The sequence below is a fragment of the Chlorocebus sabaeus genome, chromosome 2 (genome assembly GCF_047675955.1).
Source record: "Chlorocebus sabaeus isolate Y175 chromosome 2, mChlSab1.0.hap1, whole genome shotgun sequence".
NCBI lineage: Eukaryota > Metazoa > Chordata > Mammalia > Primates > Cercopithecidae > Chlorocebus > Chlorocebus sabaeus.
The window spans coordinates 55358871-55383786 of NC_132905.1; the positions used below are offsets into that span (position 1 = coordinate 55358871).

Below are 24916 nucleotides of genomic sequence, written 5' to 3' on the forward strand. Positions count from 1 at the left end.
GGCCCTGGCAGGGCAGAGACAGAGTAACACATAATGTCCAAATGGTCCGGGCTTTCTGAAGCATCCGATGTTTACACGTTTTGCTCTCTTGTCCCCACGTGTACTTGTTAAACCAAATGTCAACTTTCTTTTTGGTTTGGGAAACGTGGTTAGGGAGCCATACAAAGGTGCAGTATTTTAACCCAGCCGTCCCCACGGAATGCCCTGCTGGAGGGTAACGAGAAAGAGAGAGAACTGGAAGGAACCAAGGAAGATGAGCCAGGAAGTAGCCAAGAAGGCACAGGCCACAGGACAGCGTGGGGCTTTTCTGTTTTGTTTTCAAATTAAGCTTCACCCAAAAGGGGTGGGGGTAAAAATATGAGCTTTCCACCAACACCTTTCTAACTAGAAGCAAACACTGATACAACCACTCTTTCCATTTTGTAATCAAATTCCTAAGGAGAACTGTTACCATGAGAAGAAAAATAGAAGCACAGATTTGAACAAGTGGAGGAGAAAAATCCCTACTGTGTCCGTTTCTTCTTATTCTTACAAAGTTTGACCTGGGCAAAATGAATGCATGATGTAGACACTGGGGCAGCCTAAGCCTAAGCCTCAGAGGGGAGGGCATGACTTAAAGGAGTCCCAAGGGGCACCTCTGAGGGGCCAGGAATGAGCGTGACGCCTGTGTTCACTGGCTCAGGACTCTCCCTCGTCCTGGAAAACTCCTCAGTCCAGGGAAGAGCAGAGCGCTTGGTCACCCACTCCGAAAACCCCGTTTCTGCCAGGAACATAGGATATGTTCAGCATGTGACAGCTCCTCAAGCTGCATGCGTGTGCTGCATGTAACGCCGCCATAAAACACGTGGGAAGCCCCAATGCGCATGCGGTAGACTCAAGCGTACCTGGGCCTGCAGCTCCACTCTCTGTGCCTGCAGGTGGGCGAGCACCTCCCGGCCCTCCTCCAGCTGACTCCGCAGGGCGGCCACCTCCCGCTCCGTCAGGAGCTTCTCCTGTACAGAGAAGGCCAGAGTCAGATTCACAGGACATGCAGAGAGGAAAAGGGCAGAGGAGGTGTGGGGCCCTCGTATGGATGGAATATCCGTGTCCCCCTGAATTCTGTGTTGAAGTCCTAACTCCCAAGATGAAGGTTTCAGGAGGTGGGACCTTTGGAAGGTGTTAAGGTTAGATGAGGTCATGAGGATGGGGGGCCCCACGATGTGATTAGGGTCTTTGTAAGAACAAGAAGAGACACCAGAGCCCCCACTCCCGCCCCCTGTCTGTCTGTCACATGAGACAAAGCAAGAAGGCAGCCATCTTCAAGCCAGAAAGAGAGCCCTCTCCAGACACCAATTCTGCTGGCACCTTGATCTTGGATTTCCAGCACCCAGGACAGTGAGAAATAAATGTCTGCCTGTCAGCCCTCCTGTCTATAGTGTCCTGTTACAGTAGCGTGAGGAGACTAAGCCAGGCCCACAGCGCAGCCATCAATGGCTTTTGCTTTGTCTTCAAAGTCTGAACCTCCTTCGGAGTGTGAAACACCGGGACCAAGTACCAGGAGACCAGAGCTTAGACCTGGCTGTGCCGTGAACCTACTAAGAGACCCTAGAAAAGGCATTTGACTCTCAAAGCCTCTGTTTTCCCTTCTGTGAAAAGGAAAACCTGGAATGCACACTCTAAGAAAATGAAGGTTGTTTGGAGCCACGAGCCACACGCTGTGCTCGGATGTCAGCGCAGCCCAAAGCAGAAGCCATCAGCCCCAATGGGTGAAAGAGAAGTGACGCTCCAGGGAACGGCTGGAAGGAAATCCTCCAACCTCTCCACACTCTGCCAAGCAGGTGCCTCTCTCCTGAGCTGCCTTTCCACATTTATTCAAAAATATTCAAATTGTTTCACAAAGGCCTGACTGCTCAAGAGCCATGCACTCTGACACAGAGCACATTGACTCGAAGCCACGCAAAATCAAACACCAAGGCTACACTGAGGGTTTCTGTGTCCAAGCCCATGCATGGAAGGCAGCCTCTGCTTCAAATACCTTACAAAGTGGCTGCAGCAGTGACACAGACATACAGGAAAGTGACTGTCTAATTTGACTATAGAATTGCTAAACTAAGACTCATAAAGATGTGATGCTTTCTCAATTGGTACTTCTCCATCCTGAGCATGCCCACGAGTCCCTGAGGATCTGGCTAAGATGCAGATTCTGTCTCAGTGGGTCTGAGGCTGGGCTGGACACTCTGCACATCTCACAAGCCCAGGTGATGCTGATCGATGACATCAAAGTCAGTCCAGTGTCTGTGTACTTACGACTTAGAAGGGTCTTATTACAAGGGAATAGACGATACAATTCAAAAGGTATGCTCGGATGTAAAACACCTTTGAGTTAGAGGACAAAAGTGGGTTTGAAAAAATAAAAATAACATCTCTGGAAAGGGATCTCTGGCAAAGAAAATTAAGACTTCTGGAAAAGCTTTTTTAGGCCTTAGTAGCAACCTCGGTTACATCTACTAAGGACAACAGGATCCTGAAATGGTAGTTGGTGGGCAATTCGGACAAGACTATCCTCATGAATGCCAAAAAAGGTAACTTTCCTGTCTCTTAGATGATACTTTGCAGGGTTCAAAAGTGTCTTCTAAAGCAAATTTGGGTATTTCTTTAGCTTTGTATAAAATAATTAAGATGAAAAAGTTCAGGTAGCTGGTGACCCCAGCCCATGGGTTCTGCAGCAGCTTGTCTGCATGCTGCTCCTGGACAAGCCCCACCTCCTGAGCAGCCCATTCATTGACTCGGAGCATGGCCTGAGCACACATCTAGGCAATTGCAAGTGTCACCAGGGTTGAGAGCCACCATCCTAGATCATCCTTGCAAAAAGACCCAGAACCTTATCTCTTGCTCAATCCACCAAACCCTGTACTAGCCTACCACAACCTCTGGAGAAGGGACACTGTAACATTTTTATTTTAATTTGCATCATTTCCAGTGTTTTGGGGTTTTTTTGTTTCTTGTTTGTTTGTTTGTTTAGAGATGGGGTCTTGCTATGTTGTCCAGGCTGCTCTTGAACTCCTAGCCTCAAGTGATCCTCCCACCTCAGCCTCCTGCGTAGTTGGGATTACAGACACGAGCCACCTCACTCGGCACCAGTCTATTTATATATATATCATGCTATGCATCACAAAATTCCATAAACCATATTAGGAAAAAAACTACTATCCTGTTGAGCAGCTAGAGCACTAAATGAAGACGGAATTTGGAACATAATATCGGAAATAACTTTTCATATCCAAATCTTTAGTTTTTACAAATCGGCTTCAACAATCTCTATCCTTTCCCACTAGTTTCCATGCCACAGGCTCACATAATCATTAGCAGAGCTCTGTCTTGAAAATATACTCACTAATTATCTGAGCTTCTCTGTATTTTAAATTCATTAACAGATTGATAGGGAGAATAAGGAAACAAACCAATCTTTTAAATGGGCAAGGGGCTTCAGCAGATACTTCCACAAAGAAGCTATCCGGATGGCAGATGAGTGCACAAAAGGATGCTCAGCTTCCTTAGTCATTAGGGGATGCAAATTAAAACCACCACCATTAGAAGAGCAAAGACACACTAAAAAGCTGACATACCAAGTGCTGACAAGGACAGGGAGCCACAGAAACCCTGATGCATTGTGGGTGGAGATGCAACAATGGCACATCGCTTTGGAAAGCAGCTTGGTCATTTCTTATAAAGTATGCAAGGAAGAACAGCTCGTAATTCTCAAGAGAAAATACCGAAGAAAATGGTCAAGGACGCAGTTTACATCCTCATGTGTCTAAATATTGGCATTTACAGTACAAGAAAAATATCAGCAGAACAAACTTCAGATGAGGATACAAAGCAGGAGTGGGGAGTGGACCCTGGTGGCCGCCCTCACAGTCCAACCTGTGAGCCCTTGCCTGGGAGTCTGCAGATACAGCTTCCCGCCAGGGCTGGTTTGCCTTTTCCTGCTCCAAGTCTTACCTCCCTCATTCCACTCGTCACAATGGATGCCGGAGGAGTGGTGTGGATGATCTGCTGCAGGATGCTGATATAGGTCTGAACTTCCAGAAGATTCTGTTAGGGGAGGGAAAGCATTCTCGTTATAAGTTGAGCTGTGCTGGTTTTTCCTTCCAGTACTAGATGAGCACAGGAAGGGACACTTCCACATGCTGCATCATCACACACGGGACAGACCATGACCAGGTTCAGGAGGAAGAAGAGACTGATGCATTTGCTGCCGTCGGTGGGCCTGCCCACATGTGCACCATGCTCATTCCTGGCCCCTCAGTCTCCTTTAATCTTCACAAGAACAATGGGTAGATGAATAAACTAAGTCTTGCTTTATGTTACCATTTCTCTTCAGCTACATTGGTGCATTGATCTCCACAAAGCCCTGGGTGGCAGAGGCACAAAAAACAGAGGAAAAAAACAGCCCTCACCAGACATGGTGGCTCACACCTGTAATCCCAGCACTTTGGGAGGCCAAGGCGGGCGGATTGCTTGAGCCCAGGAGTTGGAGACCAGCCTGGGCAACATAGTAGGACCTCATTTCTACAAAAAATTTTAAAATTAGCTACGTGTTGTGGTGTGCACCTGTGGTCCCAGCTACTTAGGAGGCTGAGGTAGGAGGATCACTTAAACCTGGGGGTGGGTGGAGGCTGCAGCAAGCTGTGATCACCCCACTGTACTCCAGCCTGAGTGATAGAATGAGACCCCGTGTCAAAAATAAACAAATTAAAAGGCCCTGGAGGGCACAAAGGACCCTTTCCAACACCAGCAGTGTTTCAAAGAATAGGCTTTGTTCAATCAGGCCTGGACTAAAAGACTTACTGGCTATGTGTGACCTCAGGCAAGCTATTTAAACCTCCTAAAATGCAAGTTCTTCTATAAAACAGGGATAACTATATGTAGGGATGCCTGATCCCCTTTACCGGCCAGCGCCCCTATCCCAAGCTCTGTGAGTAACAACAGATGACACAGCCCTCTGCAGAAAGCAGCCCTTGGTCGACCAATGGTCATCTTGTCTAGGAAGCCACCAGGCCCTGCCTCATCCCCAACCCAGGCCAATGACTGATGGCACGGGAGTACAAAAGACCAACTCTCTCGACTCCTTGAGGGACCCGGCTGTGGTGTAATTCACAGAGCTTCCCATGGGATCATGAGAACGCCACAGCTGGACTCCACTTGAGGACACGTCCTTGCTGTGCTCCCTGCCCTGTCTTGCCGCTTTCCTCCCCTTCTCCTCAGAGCCCTCCACTAAGACATCAGTGACAAAAAATCACTACCTAGAGCTCTGCTTATAGGGAGCCTGACCTGAGCACTAGTTCACAAGGTTGCTCTTGGAATCCGGTGAGATACTGCAGGGGGGGAGCTTCACAGTGTGAGCTATCATCATCACCATCATCATCATCAATATCATCCTAAATGGCCTGGAAGAATTCTTTGAACTGCTTCAAAACTGCCCCAAGCACTGTTCGCAGGATTCCATCAAGTAGAGCAGAAGCAAGGAGGTGGGTGGGGAGGAGGAAATGGCTGGGCCTAATGGAAAGTTGGAGGGACCCTGATTGGAGCAGACAGGGCTGGTGTACTGATGCAGGTACACACTGAGGTAGGAAGGGAACCAGAGGTTCACTGAGCACTTGCCAAGCTCCAGGTTGTACCCATGTTCCCACATTGTCTTAGTTTGGGTTTCCACAGAAGCAGACTCTGGGAGAGGGATCTGAGTATAAACAGTTGACTGGGCAATGATGCCAGGAAACATGATGGATGGAGTGGGAAAGTGAGGCAGGAAGGGAGGGTGGTCAGCGAGGGCTATTACCAATGAGTCACCACTGTGAGCACCTGGAGCTCAATCCTGGTGAGGATCTCTGGGTGCCAGTGCAGAACAAAAGCCTCAGAGTTGGTCTACAAAAGCGAGAGGGAGCTGGGATGTTTATACACCAACTCCCATCAGTTCCGGTTGAGGCTGCTCCCTGTTCCTGGGGACAGGAGTTCCTCAACACCCCACTACAGGTAGAGCAGCCTCCAGCTGCTTGGAGAAAGTCCTCAGGCAAAGCTGCAGGGATGGCAGTGGGAGGAGGCCAGAGTCCCTGAAGAGGGAAGCCCTGAGGCACCCACAGGTCTGCTACACTACTTCACCCACACCACTGCTGGGAAGAAGAGCCTGCATTTGCATTTTGAAGATGAAAAAGCAGCTCAGAGAGGTTAGGCCACTCACCCATGGTCAAACAGCTGCAAGATCTGATCTTTCAGTTATGCCAGGGCCCGCCACAGTCAGGCCTGTGAGGAACTGTTGGAGGCCGGGGGAATCTGAGCACTGCAGGAGAGGAAGCTCCTGAATAATGTGCTCCTGCAATTAACAGGTTCAGAGAAAAACAAGCCTTTTTTTTTTTTTTTTTTTTGAGACGGAGTCTCACTCTGTCTGCCAGGCTGGAGTGCAGTGGTGTGATCTCGGCTCACTGCAAGCTCCGCCTCCCAGGTTCACGTCATTCTCCTGCCTCAGCCTCCTGAGTAGCTGGGACTGCAGGCGCCCGCCACTGCGCTCAGCTAATTTTTTGTATTTTTAGTAGAGACAGGGTTTCACCGTGTTAGCCAGGATGGTCTCGATCTCCTGACCTTGTGATCCGCCCGCCTCGGCCTCCCAAAGTGCTGGGATTATAGGCGTGAGCCACCGCGGACAGCCGAAACAAGACTTTTTAATGTATCTTCTGAGCAGAAACAGTTGATGGACTGTCGCTTAATGAAGACGGATCTATATAAAATCACTTTGTAAATTATACTGTACAATATAGATACTGGTTCACAACACCACGGCCCTCAAACCACACCCACTACTGCCCACTCTTCAAAGCAGGTCTGGCTCATTAAGCACTGTCCAGTGACCAATTCACCCCTATTTGGTTGGAGGGGAAATGCACAAAGGTATACCACTCTCTAGCAGTCTGTTTTCAGCCACAGTGCCCTGGGCTTACCTGATCAAACCCAAACTGGGTTTTCTAGAGGAAGGGCTTCAAGGGGTCATGGTTACCTTCTTGTGCCTGTCCTTCGCCGCACTGATATCGTCTTGCAAAAATTGGGCTTCCAGCTGAAGGCGCAGGTTATGCAGCAAGGCTTCATCAGCTTCCTGCAATGAGAACCACATATCCCTAGCCACAGGCACCATGGAGCATAGGGGTAAAGCTAGCCGGGTATATGAGCACACAGACCACCTGGGAGCTTACTGAAATGCAGACTCTGATTCAGTAGGTCTGGGAGGGATCTGAGATTACGCATTGTAGCAAGGCAATGGCTTAGCCCACTGGACCTGTTTTAGAACAGCAGTTCTCGACAGAGGGTGATTTTGTCCCCAGGGGGACATTTGGCAGTGTCTAGAGACATTTTTAGTTGTCACCACTTTAGTGGTAGGGTCCTTCTATTGGCAACTAGTGGGTAGAGGCCAGGGATGCTGCTAAATACCCTACAATACACAGGACAGCATCCCCCCACAACCCTGCACACAAGGAATTCCCCTGCCTAAAGGGTCAATACGGCCAGGGTTAAGTAACCTTGATCTAGAAAGATCGGAGCGCTAGGTATATTTACATACCAAATAAAGTTAATATTTAAGTAACCTCTGTATTTGTTCTATATGTCATCATCAGTGAGTTGGGTTTCTAAGACTGAAAGAAAGAGTTTTCCCTTAAATCCTGAAATCTGTATTCTAGTAGTTTTCTCCCAAGGACTGTTAACATTTACCCTGAGAAGATGCATCTTTAATACAAAAACGCATTTTTTAGAATGACTGTTTTGTGAATAGCATTTGTTCCTCTAAGGTTGGAAACTACACTCATCACAAAAGGTTGAATTTTCTCAGGAAACGTTCTGATAATTCACTGGCTCTTACATCATTGATCTAGTTTGAATATACCAAATAGGTATGAAAGAATTATTAATGCTCTTAATAAGATTGTGCTACGATGTCCAGAAGTGACTTATATACTTCGGCATCTTCAGTGTGATATTACAGGTGAGCATTACTTGGATTCGTCAGGATTCCCCACTCTCCCAAGATACCTCTGCCATGCACACCTGCCAACACCTGAGGCCTTGGGAAGTGGATTTTTATTGACTTATTAGTGACTTGCTAATAAAATAATGAATATTAGCAATGGGCTCTCATTAATCAAGGGGGACATGTGGTTTGGCTAAAATATGTAAGAGACACTGTCCACGCTCGCATGAACAGAGTTATGACAGTCACGATATGTGGACTGGCCATGAGATGTAGAGACACTCCCCACCCTTGTGCTACTAGGGTTTCAGTTCTGGCAAGGCCTTGAGACTGTTCTCTTAAGAAAGGCACTTGGGGCCAGGCGCAGTGGTTTACGCCTATAATCCCAGCACTTTGGGAGGCTGAGGCAGGTGGATCACCGGAGGTCAGGAGTTCGAGACCAGCCTGACCAACATGGAGAAACTCTATCTCTACTAAAAATACAAAATTAGCCAGGCGTGGTGGCACATGCCTGTAATCCCAGCTACTCAGGAGGCTGGGGCAGGAGAATCGCTTGAACCTGGGAGGCAGAGGTTGCAATGGGCCAAGATCACAGCATTGCACTCCAGTCTGGGCAACAAGAGTAAAACTCCATCTTGAAATAGATAAATAAATAAATAAACATAAAAGGCACTTGGTTCCTCAGTTGCTCTTGTGAAAGACCACTGGTGTAGCAAGATTTCTGATTGTCTGATGCTGACAAGAAGGATCCTGAAATTCTGACTCTATTGTAGCCTCTGCCTTGAATGAGCTTTCCATGCAAAGTGTTCTCTTAGCACCTTAAGACACCAGAGCCGAGACTTCATGGAGCCTACACAGAAGGTTGTATGGACCCTGGGGCCCTGCATCACAATAAATGTTAATATTTAATAAATCTCTCTCTGTGTGAATTTGGTCTGAAGCATTAGCAAGATGGTAGGGGAGTGGTCAACCCTCATCCAACTCAAACTTCTGAAGCTCTTTTATCTATCCAAGAGAACTGAAGATTTTCTCTTGCAGAACTTGAGCATTGTATAAGATCAAATTAGTTAATGTGCAACCCTTAGGAATATATCTTAAAACATTTCCTTCCTTTTCGATCAGCCATCTGTAGTGAAGCCGCCACCAAAATGCAGATTTTCAAGAAAACCCTTACAGGGAAGACCATCACTGACCTCGAGGTTGAACCCTTAGATACAACAGAAAATGTAGAGGCCAAGATCCAGGATAAGGAAGGAATTCCTCCTGATGGGCAAAGACTCCTTTTGCTAGCAAAAGCAACTGGAGGATGGATGTACTTTGTCTGACTACACATTCAAAAGGAGTCTACTCTTCATCTTGTGTTGACACTTCGTGGTGGTGCTAAGAAAAGGAAGAAGTCTTAACACCACCCCAAGAAGAATAAGCACAAGAGAAAGAAGACTAAGCTGGCTGTCCTGAAATATTATTATTAATTATTATAATATTATAAATATTAAGGTGGATGAGAATGGCAAAATTAGTCACCTTCATCAAGAGTACCCTTCTGAGGAATGTGGTGCTGGAGCGTTTATGGCAAGCCACTTTGACAGACATTATTGTGGCAAATGTCGTCTGACTTACTGCTTCAACAAAGCAGAAGACAAGGAACTGTATGAGTTGATAAAAGACATGAACTAACAAAACAAACAAACAAAACATTTCCTTTTGTGTCTCCTCCTGCCTCAGCCTTCCAAGTAGCTGGGACTACAGGCGTGCACCACCACGCCCAGCTAATTTTTGTATTTTTAGCAGAAATCATGTCTCACCATGTTGGCCAGGCTGGTCTTGAACTCCTGACCTCAGGTGATCCAACCACCTCGGCCTCCCAAAGTGCTGAGATTACAGGCATGAGCCACCGTGCCTGGCCAATTTTAAACTTTCTAGAAGTAGCCACATTAAATAAAATAAAAAGAAACAGGTGAAATTAATAATACATTTTATTTTACCCAGTATACCCAAAATATTATCATGTCATCATGTAATCAATAAGTTAGTGGTGAGATATCTTCCATTCTTGTTTTTAGATGAGGTTTTTGAAACTGTTGTGTATTTTACACTCACAACACATCCCAATTCGAACTCCCCACATTGCAGGTGCTCCACAGCCACGTGCGGCTGGTGGCTGCCATACTGCATGGCACGGCTCTGTAGGAGCAATTTTCGGCAATGGAAGATCTTGTTCCTCCTCAGTGCTCCTCCAGGTTTCTGCTCCAGGGTGAATCCCCAGGTAAGGAGCCCTCAACAGAACGGGGAAGGACACCAGTGTCCAAAGTCGTTCCTCACCCCGGTCCCTGGACTCTCCTGTCTACTCTCTCCAAGGCTTCTCCTGATTCCTGGCCCTAGCACTGGGCCCCTGCTGCCACCAGCACCGCTGTCCACTGGGAGAAGCTAGAGCTTCTGGGAAAACCGCTCCCTTCAATAAATCTACACATGGTCTGAAGTTTTTTGGGTTTTTTGTTTTAAATCAGAAATAGAAGAATGAACCAAATTACAAAAAGGGTAACATTTTTCCAGATCCAGGACACTGAACTGTCCAAACTACAAGAATATGAAATCTCACTATGGGACTTAGCTTCTGAGCTCATTCATGTGTTTAATTAATTAGCCATTGACCTTTAAAGAGCTCTGCCTTCAGGGGGTTACCATTCTGGGCCCTTAATGATGGGTCCTCACATCCTGCAACCCAGGGACGACAGTGAGGGAGGGTCTAATGAAAACTCAACTGTAGCGTTTCTTCTTCCAGAAGGCGTGCGCTACCCAGCCCGGGGCGATCAGACCCAGACTGATGCACTCCTGCAAATCGAGGCATTCCTACCCCAGAAGAAGTGGGCAGGCCCCTTGGAGATCCTGGTGCCTGGTCTTCTGAAATACCCAGAAGTATTTCACAAGCCTGTGAAGCCTTTTGTAAGAGAAATGGTGGAAAGGGAAGCCTGAATCTTTCCAGCAACAGAAAACGGTGGAGGATTCAGAAAGACCTGGGTAATTTGTAAAATACAAAAAAACAACCAGACCTCAGGAAAGACGGAAACCAGGGCAGTCTCAGGAATCTAAGTAGCAGGAGTCAAGGACCTGTCCTCAGAGTGACCCAGCTCTGAATCAGTTCATTCCTGCAGCCCTCCCTCAGGAGAGCTGTGATTGGCCAGCACGGGTCACATGACCACCATCTTGACTGACAGCTGGGCCACATGATGGGAAAGAAAATCACAGTGTTCCCGGAGGCATCCCCACTCCCTTCAAAGGCAATGGTTCCTTGTGAAGTGATTCTCAGCCCCGGGGATGGGACCACATCCTCAGAGAGGCCTGGCTAAATCTGGGCCCCAGGTGCAGGAGTATTGGGTGGATGTTGTTCTATCTTCCCTCTGCCCATCTTAAGACTGCTGAGGATGGAGTGGGGTACAGAATTCTCAATCACTCTTACCAAAATGCATCCATGATTGAGCCACAAAGCTGAATGACTGGAAACAGGGCTTCAAGGACCCTTTGTGTGATTATTTAAAAGGAATCAAACATTCCAAATTTTAGAAATAGAAGGGACCCTAGGGGTCACTGGTCCTCAAACTTTTGTTAAGCCACACGTGCCATCTTTTGAACAAAGCAGTCCATGAAAGCCACTGTACTGAAGCAAAACCAAGGGGCCACAGGCATCCCCCTTGCTCAGCTGCCCTCTTCCCTCAGAGACTCTTCAAGCAACTCCATGCAACATGAGGGCTCTGCCAAATGCACCTTGAAGTCCAGAGCCTCCCTCCATGTACGCCAGGCTGAGGCCAGACCGATGCAGTGCGTCATTGAGCTCGTGAATGGAAGTTAGTGGAAGATAATGGGCCTGGAACCTGCCGTGGGCTTCTCTCTACTAGCCAAGAGCTGAGTGCTAAGCCCTGACTCCATCCTTTGAGGTGCCTATCATTCTTCCCCACCTCCCTGCTAGGATTGTGCTAAAACCACCAGCACTGGGTCCCATTAGTTAAATCTTTAAAATTGCACATAGTGATAGTAAAAGGCCAGTCAATAGTTATTCTTAAAATAGGGATTAAGCAGATGTTTCTGCAAGCACACTGTCCTGCTTTGAAGATAATCACCTGATAAGCTGACCCCAAAACCCCCAAAGGTGAGTAGGGGCCACTGGAATGTGCAGTTGCTGATACATTGAGGAAAATTTGTTTTGGAAGTGTTTTCTTTTGTTTGCGCCAGAACTCAGAAATGTGTAGACGCTTGTGTTTTTATTATGCTGTGGATGTTGTCAGCTGAATTTTCAGAAGATTCACCAGCAGAATCATCTAGATTTTTCTGAATTGAGATTATGGGTCAATAGTCTAATTTTACAAAACATTCCAACCCTGATATTGCCTGTGTCCTAGATCTAGACCAGTGGCCCTCAAAATGTGGTCCCTGGATCACAACACCTGGGAACGGATCAGAAATGTAAATACTCCAGCAGATGCCAGACCTACTGGCTTAGAATTTCTGGGGCTGAGGTCCAGGAGTCTGGGTTTTAATGTGTCCCCCACCCCTGCCACACCCCAGGTAACGCTGATGCACACTGCAGTTTTAGAACCACTAATCTATACTATTTACAGCCATGTTTTTAGAAAGGAGCTGAAGAAATAACTAGAATTTGGAGCGTTATTGAAAATCAGCCCTTTTTAACTTAAATGACTGGGATTAAAAAGGGTGAAAAAAAAAAAAAAAAACCAGCCTCACTTACCTATTCACAGGGATCCCAGAAACTTCATTAAAAACCCAACTGCTAAAGAATGGGTATTTAAGTTCATTAAGATTTCTAGTTAGCTGGAATTTAATTAAAAAACACTTTTCCTCCAACTCTGGATGTCAAAAACTTTTCCAAAAATGCTAAAGTTGTTCTTCCAGGTGCTAATGCTGGCCTGAAGGAGGGCACTGGGCAAGTTCTACATCTCTCCACCCTCTCTCTTGCCTCTGCCTCAGTCTCCTCAACTTTGCTCTCTCTCCCTTTGCATTCATCCTGACTCTTCCTCTGCTCCTCTTGCCTCTCCACCCCCAGACTCCTCCTCTTCCTTCCCAGTTTCATCTCCTTCTCTGGAAGTTCATTTCCAGACTCAGAGGAATTCTTGGACATAAAAAGGCACAGCCCTGAAGGTAGGGCTTCATGCCCGCACCATTTTATCCCCTAAACTCCCTGGCCTCTTGCTGCTTTCCGCAGGCACGTTTTAGAGACACATGAATTACATGAAAAAGCGCATATGTCAGCCTTTAAATATTTTTAAAATTGTTTTTAAGTGAAAGCATTTGACTAGAAGCCACATCATTTTAAAATTCTGGGAATTTTAAAGAAAAAAGAGAGGAAGATTTTAAAGTCTGCTGCTTACAATTTCCTTAAGATAAGCAAATCAGGCGTCATAGCAGACCAGTAATCTCATATGTATATATCTGGTGACCATGAGTTCTAGAAGTTAGCAAACCCAAATATTTTAAAGGCGCCTGGAATTCCTACTACATCAAAACGCTGAGAAGTTGAGTAACTTTGGCCATAGGTTGTAGGTAACGTGTTGAGGAGTTTATTTCACTTCCAAGTGCATAGCAAAGAGTGGCCCGCTATAACTTATCTGGCTGATAAAACTACAGGAGCTCTTTCTATAGGCTTGATTACATGTGCAGCATGAAGAAGTGCATGGTGGGTTTGTGAAGGCAGGGGCCATCAGTCCTTTCACATACATTGCGCTGTCTTCCAAGTAGGATGCAAAGACTGGGTCAGTGATGTCCCATGGCCACATCCAGGGATGAATCCCTTCCACAAGTGAGACCAAAGGAAATGGGCACTGAGACTGAGCTAAAACCTCGTTGATCTGATGTAAGAAAATACCCAAAACCTGCAGGCCAAAACCAATCACAGGACCAGCTGATACGATGTGAATTTTAGCCTCTTTCATGTCATCTGATGATCTCAGCAGAGAACAAAAAGGTCCAGTGTTCACCTGGTCCTGCCCTTGAGGGACTATTTGGGTTCTCCAGAAGTGGACCCCAAGGCAAAGACTGGGTACCTGTGGCTTATCTGGGAGGTAATCACAGGAGGCACAGGGAAGGGAGGGAAGTGAGCCAGGGAAGGGAACCAATGAAGGAGTGTGATGAGCAGGTTGCCACTGTAGACAGCTCAGTCCTGCTGGGGTGCCTCTGAGGGACCACATGGAACGCGACTCTGAACTGTCGCTAGGAGGGATGGGGAACTTATCTACCTATCCCGGTCCACAGCAGCTGAGGGTTGTTCCTGAAGTGTTAATACCCAGAGCTTCTGGACTGTACTCATGTGGGCCATGTATGTTCCCAGAGCCCGAGATGCAGACAGTGATCAGGGTGTTCAGCATGTCTGAGTGACCACTGGGATGGCCCAGGGTATGTGGACAGGACACTAACATCAAGGTCCATGGGGCCACCTATTGCCGAGAACTCTCTGGCTTCGTGTCTGGCCTCTGAGTACATCGATTCCCTGACTATTCTTTGGAGGTGGAGAACGAACCACAAACACAAAAGACCCCAACTCCTGTCTACACTTATTGCGGCTGAGCTGCAAGGCTCTGAAGTCATTTAACCTCACCAAGGGTGAGTTTCCTCACTGGCCCAGAGAAGGATTTGGACTAGGTCATTTCTGAGAATAAAACCTGCCCCTCCAATAACCACAGGCTGTTCTGAGGCTCCTACAGGCTTGCACAAAGCCCTCCCCAGCTCCCTGCATCTGCCTACTGTGTTTATGAATTCTACTATTATCCAAGGACTACCTGCATCTTATTCACTCTGTATTTGTCTTTAAATGTACTCATTTTTACGTAGATTTGTTTGGAAATCTATATGTCATCTGCTGTAAATAACAGGTAATCCTAAAAAATTCACAAGTATTAAATATCACTCCTCCATGCACTTTCTAAAGTCACCTCCCATTTCACCAGGGTTCTGCACCCACACTGTGGAGAAAATCAAGCTGGTGTCTATCACGTCAAGTGTTCTGTAATAATAACAGTGACCGGGGATTGAGCGTCACCAGGTGATGGGCAAGTCATACACATTATTACATGATTTAGTTCTCACTAGGCACATTGACTTTCACTCCTATGGTGGGTGGGGAGTATTGTGGTTCCATTTCACAGATGAAGAAGCTGAGGCTCTGAGGGACAAGGCAATTGGCCCACAGTCTCGCAGATGCTCAGCAGTAGCAGGAGGTTCCTAATCACAGGCTACACTCCTCGTTGGGGCTGTGCAGCCCACTTGTGGGCAGTACTGTCTTACCTGGACCCAGGAGCCAGTCACGCCAATTCCCTGTGCTGGCGTCACCCAAATTCTTGGTAGCATCTTTCCCCAGAACCTTCATAATATTCTTACAGAGCTGATACTTCAAATGTCCACACTCTATGTCACAATATACATAAAGGTGTACTATGCGATGCTTTTTCCTTATTTTTCATTATCTATGTTGCTTTATTTTTTCTACTGAGAATATGGATCTCTTTTGTAAAAAAAGAGAAAAACAACAGAAAGTTTAAGCTTGTTTTTTAAATTCACTGTCATTTTCCATCAAGAGTAAAAGAGGAACCCCATTCTTTCTCCCCTTTATTTGAAGAGTACCCAGGATGGCACTGCGTGAGTGACAAGTGAGGAGGAAGCTCTGCATGCAGTGAGGACAGATGCTCACAAAGCAACATGTGGAAGTGTTGGGGAGAGGGCCTGGGAGGGCCTGCGGGGTGCTGTGAAGGATGCTAGGGCCCCGTGTCTGAAGGCTATGTTCTGGCAGTCTGAGGTTGCCACCAAACAGAAGAATGGGGATGATCTACAGGTGTCAACAGAATAGCAGAGTGACGTCAGACACTACTAAGGCCCAGCTCCCAGCTCAGACGTCCAACAGGCTCAAGGCCATCGTTCTCCAGGCCAACTATTGAGCGTGTGTCCGCAGGGTCCTCCTGAGGCGCATTCTCACTGCCATCTCTGTGTTTCTATCTAGGGTGCCCACGTGTCCTACTAGCAGGCCTGAGACAGTCCCAGCCTGCATTGACTGACTTGTGTAATTAAGGACAGCACCCTCTTTCACACACTGTCCTGGTTTGAACATATTATACGTGCTCACACACAGAGGGGCAGGTAACATAGACAAAGCAAAACTGGGTTTCCCTAGATTCTAGTTCTGATTTTCCCCTCAACCAGCAGAGTAATCCTAGACAGCAGAGGCTGGACAAAGTGAAGGGATGGCAAACATCCCGTGCTAACCCTGACTGTCCAAAGAGGCTGCCTGGAGTTCCCTGGGCATGGCAGGGAAGAGTCTGTGGTTTTGTCAGCACTTTTGATGAGTTGTAGGCATGGAAGGGGTGGGGAAGGGTAGCCCATGTGCCCTAATTAAGCAGCCCTTCCACTAAATAGTCTCCATGGGTCGTTCCGCTCTGATTTGAGCTCAAAAATGATCAGAAAAGGGCCATGCTTAAAGCTATCTGCCATCCCTGGTTCTGTACAACCCTGGTGTTCCAGAGCCATTCTGCTTTCTGGTGGTGGGATTCTCCTGGCAAAAGCAGAAAATCCAATCAGTTAGTGAGGATGATGATGAAGAATGCCAAGAAGGAAATCACCCCTGTTTTGCAAAGAACAACTCCACATAACCCTGCAGGAAAGTCAAGTGGCTAAGAACCCCTGGCATCTCCCCTGGGGCTATTGGTCATGCTATAAGAGGGAGCTCTAGGGGAAGTAGAAATTTCTTCCTCTGTTCTCTTGAGACTTCTCCTGTGGAGCAGCAATCTCAAAACTCTTAGCCAACAGAACAGAGGTATCGCTGTGTCCAAATAACCACTGCCCAAAGCAAGGTCCTTCCTAAATTCAGTGTTGGGGATCGATATGACAGGTAAAACAGCCGCTTGTCATTGTGACGCCAGCAGGTTTGGTAGCCTAGCATAGCCAACAAGCTTCATAGTCTGTGTTTCTCCCAGGAGAGAGGGGTATGTGTATGGGTGTGTGAGTTCAGTCACAAAGATGAAGTTGAAATTAACAAGTCGAGAGAGCGTGACTGCAAAAGAAGTAGTGACCGCTAAAGTAACACAAAGAGAAGCATGTAAAACATGCACTTCCACCATTCTGTTCAATACTGTAATTAAGCTACATAAGCCCAAGGATGTGTTCCGCTCACCTTGTTAAGCCGTTCAAGCATTTCTTTTAGCAGGAGTTGACATTCACACTCATTTTCGTACCTGCAAATTGGACACGTAAGTGAGAGTTGGGTGGCTACCATGCTTTCATATGTATGGATCACATAATCAGCATTAAATTCAACCTGGGTACGATGCCCTCTCCTTTAAGGAGAGGGTCTTAATTTTAAAGTAGTAGCTAATGAATGCTGCATTTCCTAGCCAACTGCCTCCCAATCAGAAAGTGGTAACATTTGCACACTGCATGGAGTAACCAGGGGCAGTTAGCGGAATAGGAGACTCCCAGCCTGAAGGCCCCAACCCCAGCCCCTACAGTCTTATTCCCAGCCACCCCAAGGACGAGGGAATTATATCCTGGCCTATCTAAAACCCAAGTGCAGCAGTGGCAGAGATGGGAGACTGCCCTGCACAATCTACACCACCATTAACCTGACCGTACTTGGATTTCCTATACTGTTTTATTTGCTGACACATGTAATGTGTCAATTTTTCCAGAATATGTCATTTAATCCTTACATCACCCTAGAAGAAAGCAGTTATTGTTAGTGCTGCGTTAAAGATGAGGAAACTCAGGCAGATGCTCCCAACACTTCGCCCTCCTCCTAGCAGTATCACTCCCCACACAGCGACAGCCTCCTCTGGGCAAGTGGGTGGGGCAGGCTGGACATGCCAGGGAGTTAGGGCCTCTGGGAGCAGCCCCCAAACTCTGAAAGAGGCAAATTGGAGCATAAGTACCCCAGCTCCTTTTCTGCTCAGCTGGGACAACTGAGGCACGTTCTATACCCAGCAGGTGGAGCTCCAGTTGCCCATGATGGGAACTTGCTTGCTAGTGCACTCAACACTGGCTGTCTTCCCTTCCTGTCTCACCTCTTCACTCCCCTACTAGTGTTCCCCGAGGACATGTTCCAAAGAAGCTACTTGACCTCAAATCTCTGTCTCAGGCTTGGCTTCTGGTGGACACCAAACTAACAGAAGGGTGGAGTCAGACCTGACACTTGAGTTAGACACCAAAACTGTGCTTTAATAACCATGCTATATTGTCTGGATAGAGAAACAAACTCCCCCAATTTAAACATTCACAAGATTAAGAAAGCAACAAATACTAGGAGCAGGTGTTTTTGTTTGTTTGTTTTTTTGTTTTTTTTCTCCTAGTCGATTTCTTTCTGGACTTCTAGAAAATGATGGGGATCGGGGAAGCACAGACTTCAGAAATCATTCTGTTCAGAATGAAAGTTTCCCTCTGCGGGTATTTTAACCCCGAAGAGAGAAGATTCCTTCCTAAATGACTCCTCCCCTTGTTCCCTATAAGGTGACCCACAAATGCCCATTCTCGCCTTCTTCAGGAGTTAGAGCCCTTGATGTTTGGCAAGCACAGGACTGCCTAGAAGGGAGACTACATTTTCCAGCATTCCTTGCAGCCAGGTGTGGCCATGTGACAAAGTCCTGACCAATGGGATGGAAGCCTAAGTCTGCCTGGCAGCTTTCAGATACCTTTAGTAAGCAATGGTGTATGTGTGCCCTTTGCTTCTCATTTTCCATCCCTCCCTCCATCCTGCAGCCAGAAACATGAATGCTGCCTTCCTGAAGGCCACACAGAACCTTCCGCGTCCCAAATACTGTAGAGCATCATACTAAACTGCTTAACCAGACCTTACACAAGCGAGAAACATTTTGGATAAGCCAATGACATTTTGGGTAAGCCACTATCACTTTTTCTGATTTTTTTCTCTGTGTGTGGGGGGGGAGGCGGGGGTGGTAAAATATGCATAACATAAAATTTACCGTCTTAACCATTTTAAGTATACAGTTGGTGATATTAAATACATTCATAATGTTGTGAAATCACCACCAACATCCATCTCTGTAACTCCTCATCTTGCAAAGCGGAAACTCCGCACCCATTAAATACTAACTCCCCATTCTCTCCATCCCCAGCCCTGGCAACCACCATTGTACTTTCTGTCTCTGTGAATTTGACTAGCCCAACTACCTTACGTAAGTGGAATCATACAATATTTTTCTTTCTGTAACTGACTTATTTCACTTAGCATAATGTCTTCAAGTTTCAACCATACTGGAGCATATGTCAGAATTTCCTTCCTTTTTTAGGGTGTATAATATTCTATGTATCCAACACATTTTATTTATCTATTCCTTTGTCGATGGACACTTGGGTTGCTGCTACATTTTAGGGAGCTATCTAGGAAGCTATCTGTTGTGAACAACGCTGTTACGAACATGTGTATATAAGTAGCTATTCAAAACCCTCTTTCAATTCTTTCAATTCTTTTGGGTATATGTACAGAAATGGAATTGTTGCATCATATGGTAATTCTATTTTTTAATTTTTTGAGGAACTGCCATACTGTTTTCCACAATGGCTGTACCATTTTACAGTCCCATTAACAGTCCACAATGTCTCCACATCCTAACAAACACTTATTTTCTGTTTGTTTGTTTTTTTTATAGTTGCCATCCTAATTGGTCTGAAGTGGGCCAAGGTCAATTTGGAGTTTATGTCATTTATAGTAGAAAGCAATCCTAATTAACACTGAGCCCAACCCACAAAGCATAGTTTTCTGTGCCCTTGCATGCCCATGCCGTGGGTTCAAGTCAAGTATTCTGCAACCATGAAAGATGCTAGAAAATCACACCACTGTGTTCTCAGAAGGAAAAGTCCTGAACTGAAGGAAGAACAATTATGAATATGTGCAATGTGCACACATTCCCAGATCTAAAACCATCTGCGAAGCTGAGTTCCATCTACGAAGCTAAACATCTCTGCACAAGTTTTACATTTCATACCAGGATGTTACATGTAGTCATTTATTTTGTGTATTGCCCTAACAGAGCCAGAAATTAGTTTTTGAGTGTATCATTAGCTTTGAGAATAAAACTGTTAATAAAATCTAACTTTCTCATTGCTCTTTTCTGCTGGAAATATCTAAGAGTTTCCATAGCTTAAGAACATGTTTGACGATCAACACATTAACCTGATATTGTGGGTAATTTTCATGCTGTAAAGACAAGTCTAGATATTATATTAAAGAGACGTGATTTCCAGGCGCGGTGGCTCATGCCTGTAATCCCAGCACTTTAGGAGGCCGAGGCGGGCGGATCACGAGATCAGGATATCGAGACCATCTTGGCTAACACGGTGAAACCTCGACTCCACTAAAAATATATATATAAAAAAAAATTAGCCAGGCTTAGTGGCGGGCGCCTGTAGTCCGAGCTACGAGCTACGGGGGAGGCTGAGGCAGGAGAATGGCGTGAACCTGGGAGGCAGAGCTTGCAGTGAGCGGAGATCGCCCCACTGCACTCCGGCCTGGGCAACAGAGAGAGTCTCCATCTTAAAAAAAAAGAGAAAAAAAAAAGAGAGAGAGAGAGAGATTTCACTACAAAGAATTCATGATAATGTATATATCCATATAAGTATATTCATAAAATGAAAAAACTGGCTTCAATTAACTGTTATACATAAATTATTTTTAGTTTTCAACGATTTGGATAATTGAATCTGTCATTGTATTTTGATAGTTTTGTTTTTATTTCATTCTTGCTTTATTTAGTGTTTTGTTTAGTCTTTGACCTGTTAAAGACCTGATTTTGAAATTATTCAACTGCCAGGTAGAGATTATGACTAGCGCTAGCATGGAACCAAGGCTGCACATAGTAGCCCATTGCTGCATTATTTTCCCCTGGCTTTAGCTAGCCATCAACTCACCTCTGGAATGTAAACTCAAGCTTGGCATGTATGTGTATGTGTGTGTGCCTATGGATGTGGATGAGCGTGATTTCTATAATGATTTGCAGTTCCCACTACCACAATCCAAATGTCAAAACTTCTCCAAGGGGGCAAAGGGAGAGAATAAATTAATATGAATTTTAAATAAATCACAGAGCCTGAAGGAACTGCTTCATGATGGGCATATAACTCAGAACCAAGTGCAATCAGTAAAGACCAGGAAAAGCCAACACGGCGTTTCCTTCAACTAGGACTCATGGATGTCATGCTTGCCAGCCAAAGTACAGTAGACTATGGTCTAATGCCAATACAAAGGCCATCCAGGGAATCCTGATGGCCCATTAAGCTGCCCTGGATGTCTGAGCCACAGGGCACTTTCCCCCTTTGCTTTGGAGAACATGAGCTTCACCTGAATGAGGTCCTATTTCTGGACCTTACACTGCAGGAGTCCAAGAACAGATTCTCTCAAGATACTGTGTTCCCAAAAGAGCATAGGCCCAGGGTGAGAAAACCCAGGTTCAAGTTCTACCACCCATAGGCCGTCTCCCAGGTTCATTTTCCACATGAAGTGCTGTAATAAGTGGGTTTTCAGGTCCCTTCTACCAGTTCCAAGTCTGTTTCTATAGATTAAACCTCAAAAGAGTTGACAGTAATCAAATCAATAAATGTGATTTGATAAATGTGTTCAGAACACAACATTGAATAACCTGCCCAGGATTCAGATTGAGAAACTAGAACTCAAACATAGAGCAGGTTTGGAGAAATCCTCTGACTACCCTATACCAGGGGTTCCCAAATCTGGCTGGAATGACCAGTGGCACTCATTAAAAATGTTCAAGCTTCTGGACCCCACTTGAGGTCCAGGGTAGGGCCTGAACATCTGTTATTTTAAAATTCATTTATGAAATTTTAAATGGATGAATCTCTTACATGGTTAAATAATTGTGTGTGTATGTGTGTGTGTGTGTGTGTGCATGTGTGTGACAGAGTCTTGCTCTGTCACCCAGGCTGGAGTGCTAGGGCGCAATCTCAGCTCACTGCAGCCTCTGCCTCCCAGATTCAAGTGATTCTCCTGCATCAGCCTCCCGAGTAGCTGGAACTACAGGCGCGTGCCACCACACCGAACTAATTTTTGTATTTTTTTAAGTAGAGACAGGGTTTCACAATGTTTGCCAGGCTGGTCTCGAACTCGTGACCTCAAGTGATCTGCCTGCCTCGGTCTCCCAAAGTGCTGGGATTACAGGTGTGAATTACTGCACCCAGACCACAGTTAAATAATTTTTTTAAAGATATAAAAAGATGTTCTGTTAAAAGTCTCCTTCCCACCTCTGTCTCCCAATTGCCCAGTTCCTACTCACTTATCCCCCTCAGGTAGCCAGTGTCATTGGGGCATGTGCCTATGTGTCTGTGTGTGTGTCTTTGTGTGTGTCCTGAAATTCTTTTTATGCAAGCAAAAAAAAAAAAAAAAAAAAAAACAACTCTACTCTTCTCCCTTTTTAAAAAACTAAATGACGATAACATACTTTTTTCCACTGCACAGTATTCCATTACATGAAGGAAGCACCTGTCTCCTATTAATGAGCATTTATTTGGTTCCAGGCTTATTGCAGATCCTGCTGCAGTGAGTATATTTGCAGGCATGCCATTGCAAATGTGTACCTGTTGGGGTGTACCTGTTGCAGTATACCTGTTGCAGTGAGTATCTTTACAGGCATGCCATTTCATACCTGCTGGAGTGCATCCTATAATAAATTCCTCAAAGTGGCCTTCTGAGTCAAAGAGCACACACCTTTATAACTTGAAAAAATGTTGACAAATTGCGTATTTTTTTAAACAGCTCCTATGTGATTTTAACACATTACTCAATCTGTGGGAGGGGAGACCATGCCCTGGACCAGTGCTTCTTAGTCTTCAACATTTAACTTTTTAAACTGCAGATCACCTAGGGAGCTTGTTAAAAGGCAGATTCTAATTCTGGAGTTCTAGGATGGGCCTAAGAATCTGTATTTCTAGCAAGCTCCCAGGTGATGCCAATACTGCTGGTCCATGGACAGCACTTCGAGTATCAAAGACCCTAGAGGACACATAGTGAGCCTAATTCCCAGGTGTCAGCTGCCATGCCATGAAGGCAATTAGACTTAACATGCCCAAGACCTAAATTCCAGTCCCGGGACAGTAATTCACTAGCTGAAGGGCCTTGCCCCAAATTCCTACATTTTCTGAGCCTCAGTCGCCTTATCTGTAAAACAGGTGCGGTAAAGATAAGTCTGTAAGGATTAAATAACACTGGTACATCTCAAAAACAATGTGCTGAGCAAAAGAAGCCGGACAATAGAGTACTTGCTGTAAGGTTCTATTTTTGTGGAACTGTAGAATAGGCAAAGTCAATCCATGGTGATAGAAATCAGAACGGGTGCCTCTGGTCTGGGGCAAAGGGGACTGACTGGGAAAGGGGAGGAGAGAACTTTCAGGGGTAGTGGAAATATCTCACTTGTTTTGTGGTAACACGGGTATATACATTTGTCAAAACTCACTGAACTATGCACTTAAAATATGTGCATTTTATAACATGCAAGTTATATCTAAATTTAAAAATAGATGAAAAGTAAATGATACAAATTAGTGTAAACTGACGTGTCATCAAAATAGAAGCTAGTCTTAACTTAAGGAAATGTGCCACCTGCGTGCATGGATGAGGTACAGGGGACCAGAGACGGACCTCCACCCCTGCGTGGGTAGCAGCGTGCTCCCAGCCCCGCGCCCCCGGGGCGGCCCACGCCCTGCCTCGGTTTCCCCCGCTGGCCGCCGCTTACTTGCTCCGGAACTCGTCGAGCGCGCGCTGCGCCTCGGTGCCCTGGCGCTCCAGCCGGGTGCGCTCGGCAGCCAGGTCTCGGGCGCGCTGGCGGTTGCTCTCGACTTGGCGGGCGAGGGCGTCCTCCGGCCCGGCCAGCTCGCCCAGGCGCTGGAAGGCATCCAGCTGCCGCCGGAGCCCGGCGTGGCGCTGCTCGAGCGCGCGGGCCCTCTGGACGTGGGCGGCCACGCGCTCGCCGAGTCCCTGCAGCGCCGCCAGGCTAGTGGCCCCAGCCCAGCCCTCGTCTGCCGGGCGCTCGGGCTCGGCGGCGCGCGAAGCCTCATCGGCGCGCTCGTACTGCTCCTTGCGAGTCTGGAAGACGTAGCTGCGCCGGTACATGGCTGCTCTGGCGCGGGCGCGCGGGCGGCGCGGAGCCGGCTCTCCAAGAGGCCCCCGGCGCAGCCAGCAGCTCGCTAAATAAACACCGGAGGCCCCCGGCGCGCTACTGGGACGTTCCAGAACCGATCAGCAGTTGGGCCCGGGCGCGGGAGAAGAAAAGAGCAGCGGCCCGCTTTGTGCGGCGGATTAGCGGCCCATACAGCTCCGGGGTTGGAAGGTTACGCGGGCAATGAGGTTTTTGTTCCGTGATTGTTCAGGCCTGTTGCTTTTGATTGAATGGAGGGTCAGGGGACACGGAAGGCATGACGCTCTTTTGACTGGTTCCACTGGGGACTGTGAAGGAATCCCCAGGCGAGCTCTTTAAACTTGGACTAGCTCAAGAGCCCAGGGCTTGTCACTTTGTTTCCTCTCTCACTCAAACTCAATTGTAGAACTCTGTAACAATGCCATTTTTTTTTTCTGATTACTTAAGCAATTCTTTTTTTTTTTTTTTTTTTGGTCTTTTTTATTTCCAATTGCTCGGTTATGCATGCAGCAATTCTTTCTCATAACCATAACACGACGTTTAGCACCCCTCTCTATGGCAGAGGTTCTTAACCATGGATGCAAAATAAAACGGCATGTCTCCATAAGTAGTGAGGTGGGTCGCAAGTAATTTCTTAGTAATACCAGTGCATATTTGTGAAGAGCCTACAATAACTTAGGAGACATGCACGGTTATGTTTTTGTAATTCACTCATGCTCAGATGGAGTTTGACATCCTTTCTTGAATGGAAAAAACAAATAGAGCGTCACCCATGGGG

The 24916-nt window shown here is 46.4% G+C and overlaps 1 protein-coding gene and 1 pseudogene across 1 annotated transcript in view; one reads left to right on the forward strand and one right to left on the reverse strand.

Moving 5' to 3' along the window:
• The window catches only part of BFSP1 (beaded filament structural protein 1), a 38193-nt gene extending 13516 nt beyond the window's left edge, over positions 1 to 24677 (reverse strand). The window contains exons 1-5 of the mRNA XM_007960779.3: positions 23737 to 24677; positions 17157 to 17217; positions 7028 to 7123; positions 3982 to 4074; positions 885 to 992 (exon numbers count right to left, since the gene is read on the reverse strand). Of these exons, the coding sequence (XP_007958970.3) occupies positions 885 to 992; positions 3982 to 4074; positions 7028 to 7123; positions 17157 to 17217; positions 23737 to 24113 (735 nt within the window). The 5' untranslated portion in view covers positions 24114 to 24677. The remainder of the gene's footprint in view (positions 1 to 884; positions 993 to 3981; positions 4075 to 7027; positions 7124 to 17156; positions 17218 to 23736) is intronic.
• On the forward strand, positions 9139 to 9667 carry LOC103214714 (ubiquitin-ribosomal protein eS31 fusion protein-like; annotated as a pseudogene).
• Positions 24678 to 24916: the final 239 nt, after the last annotated feature.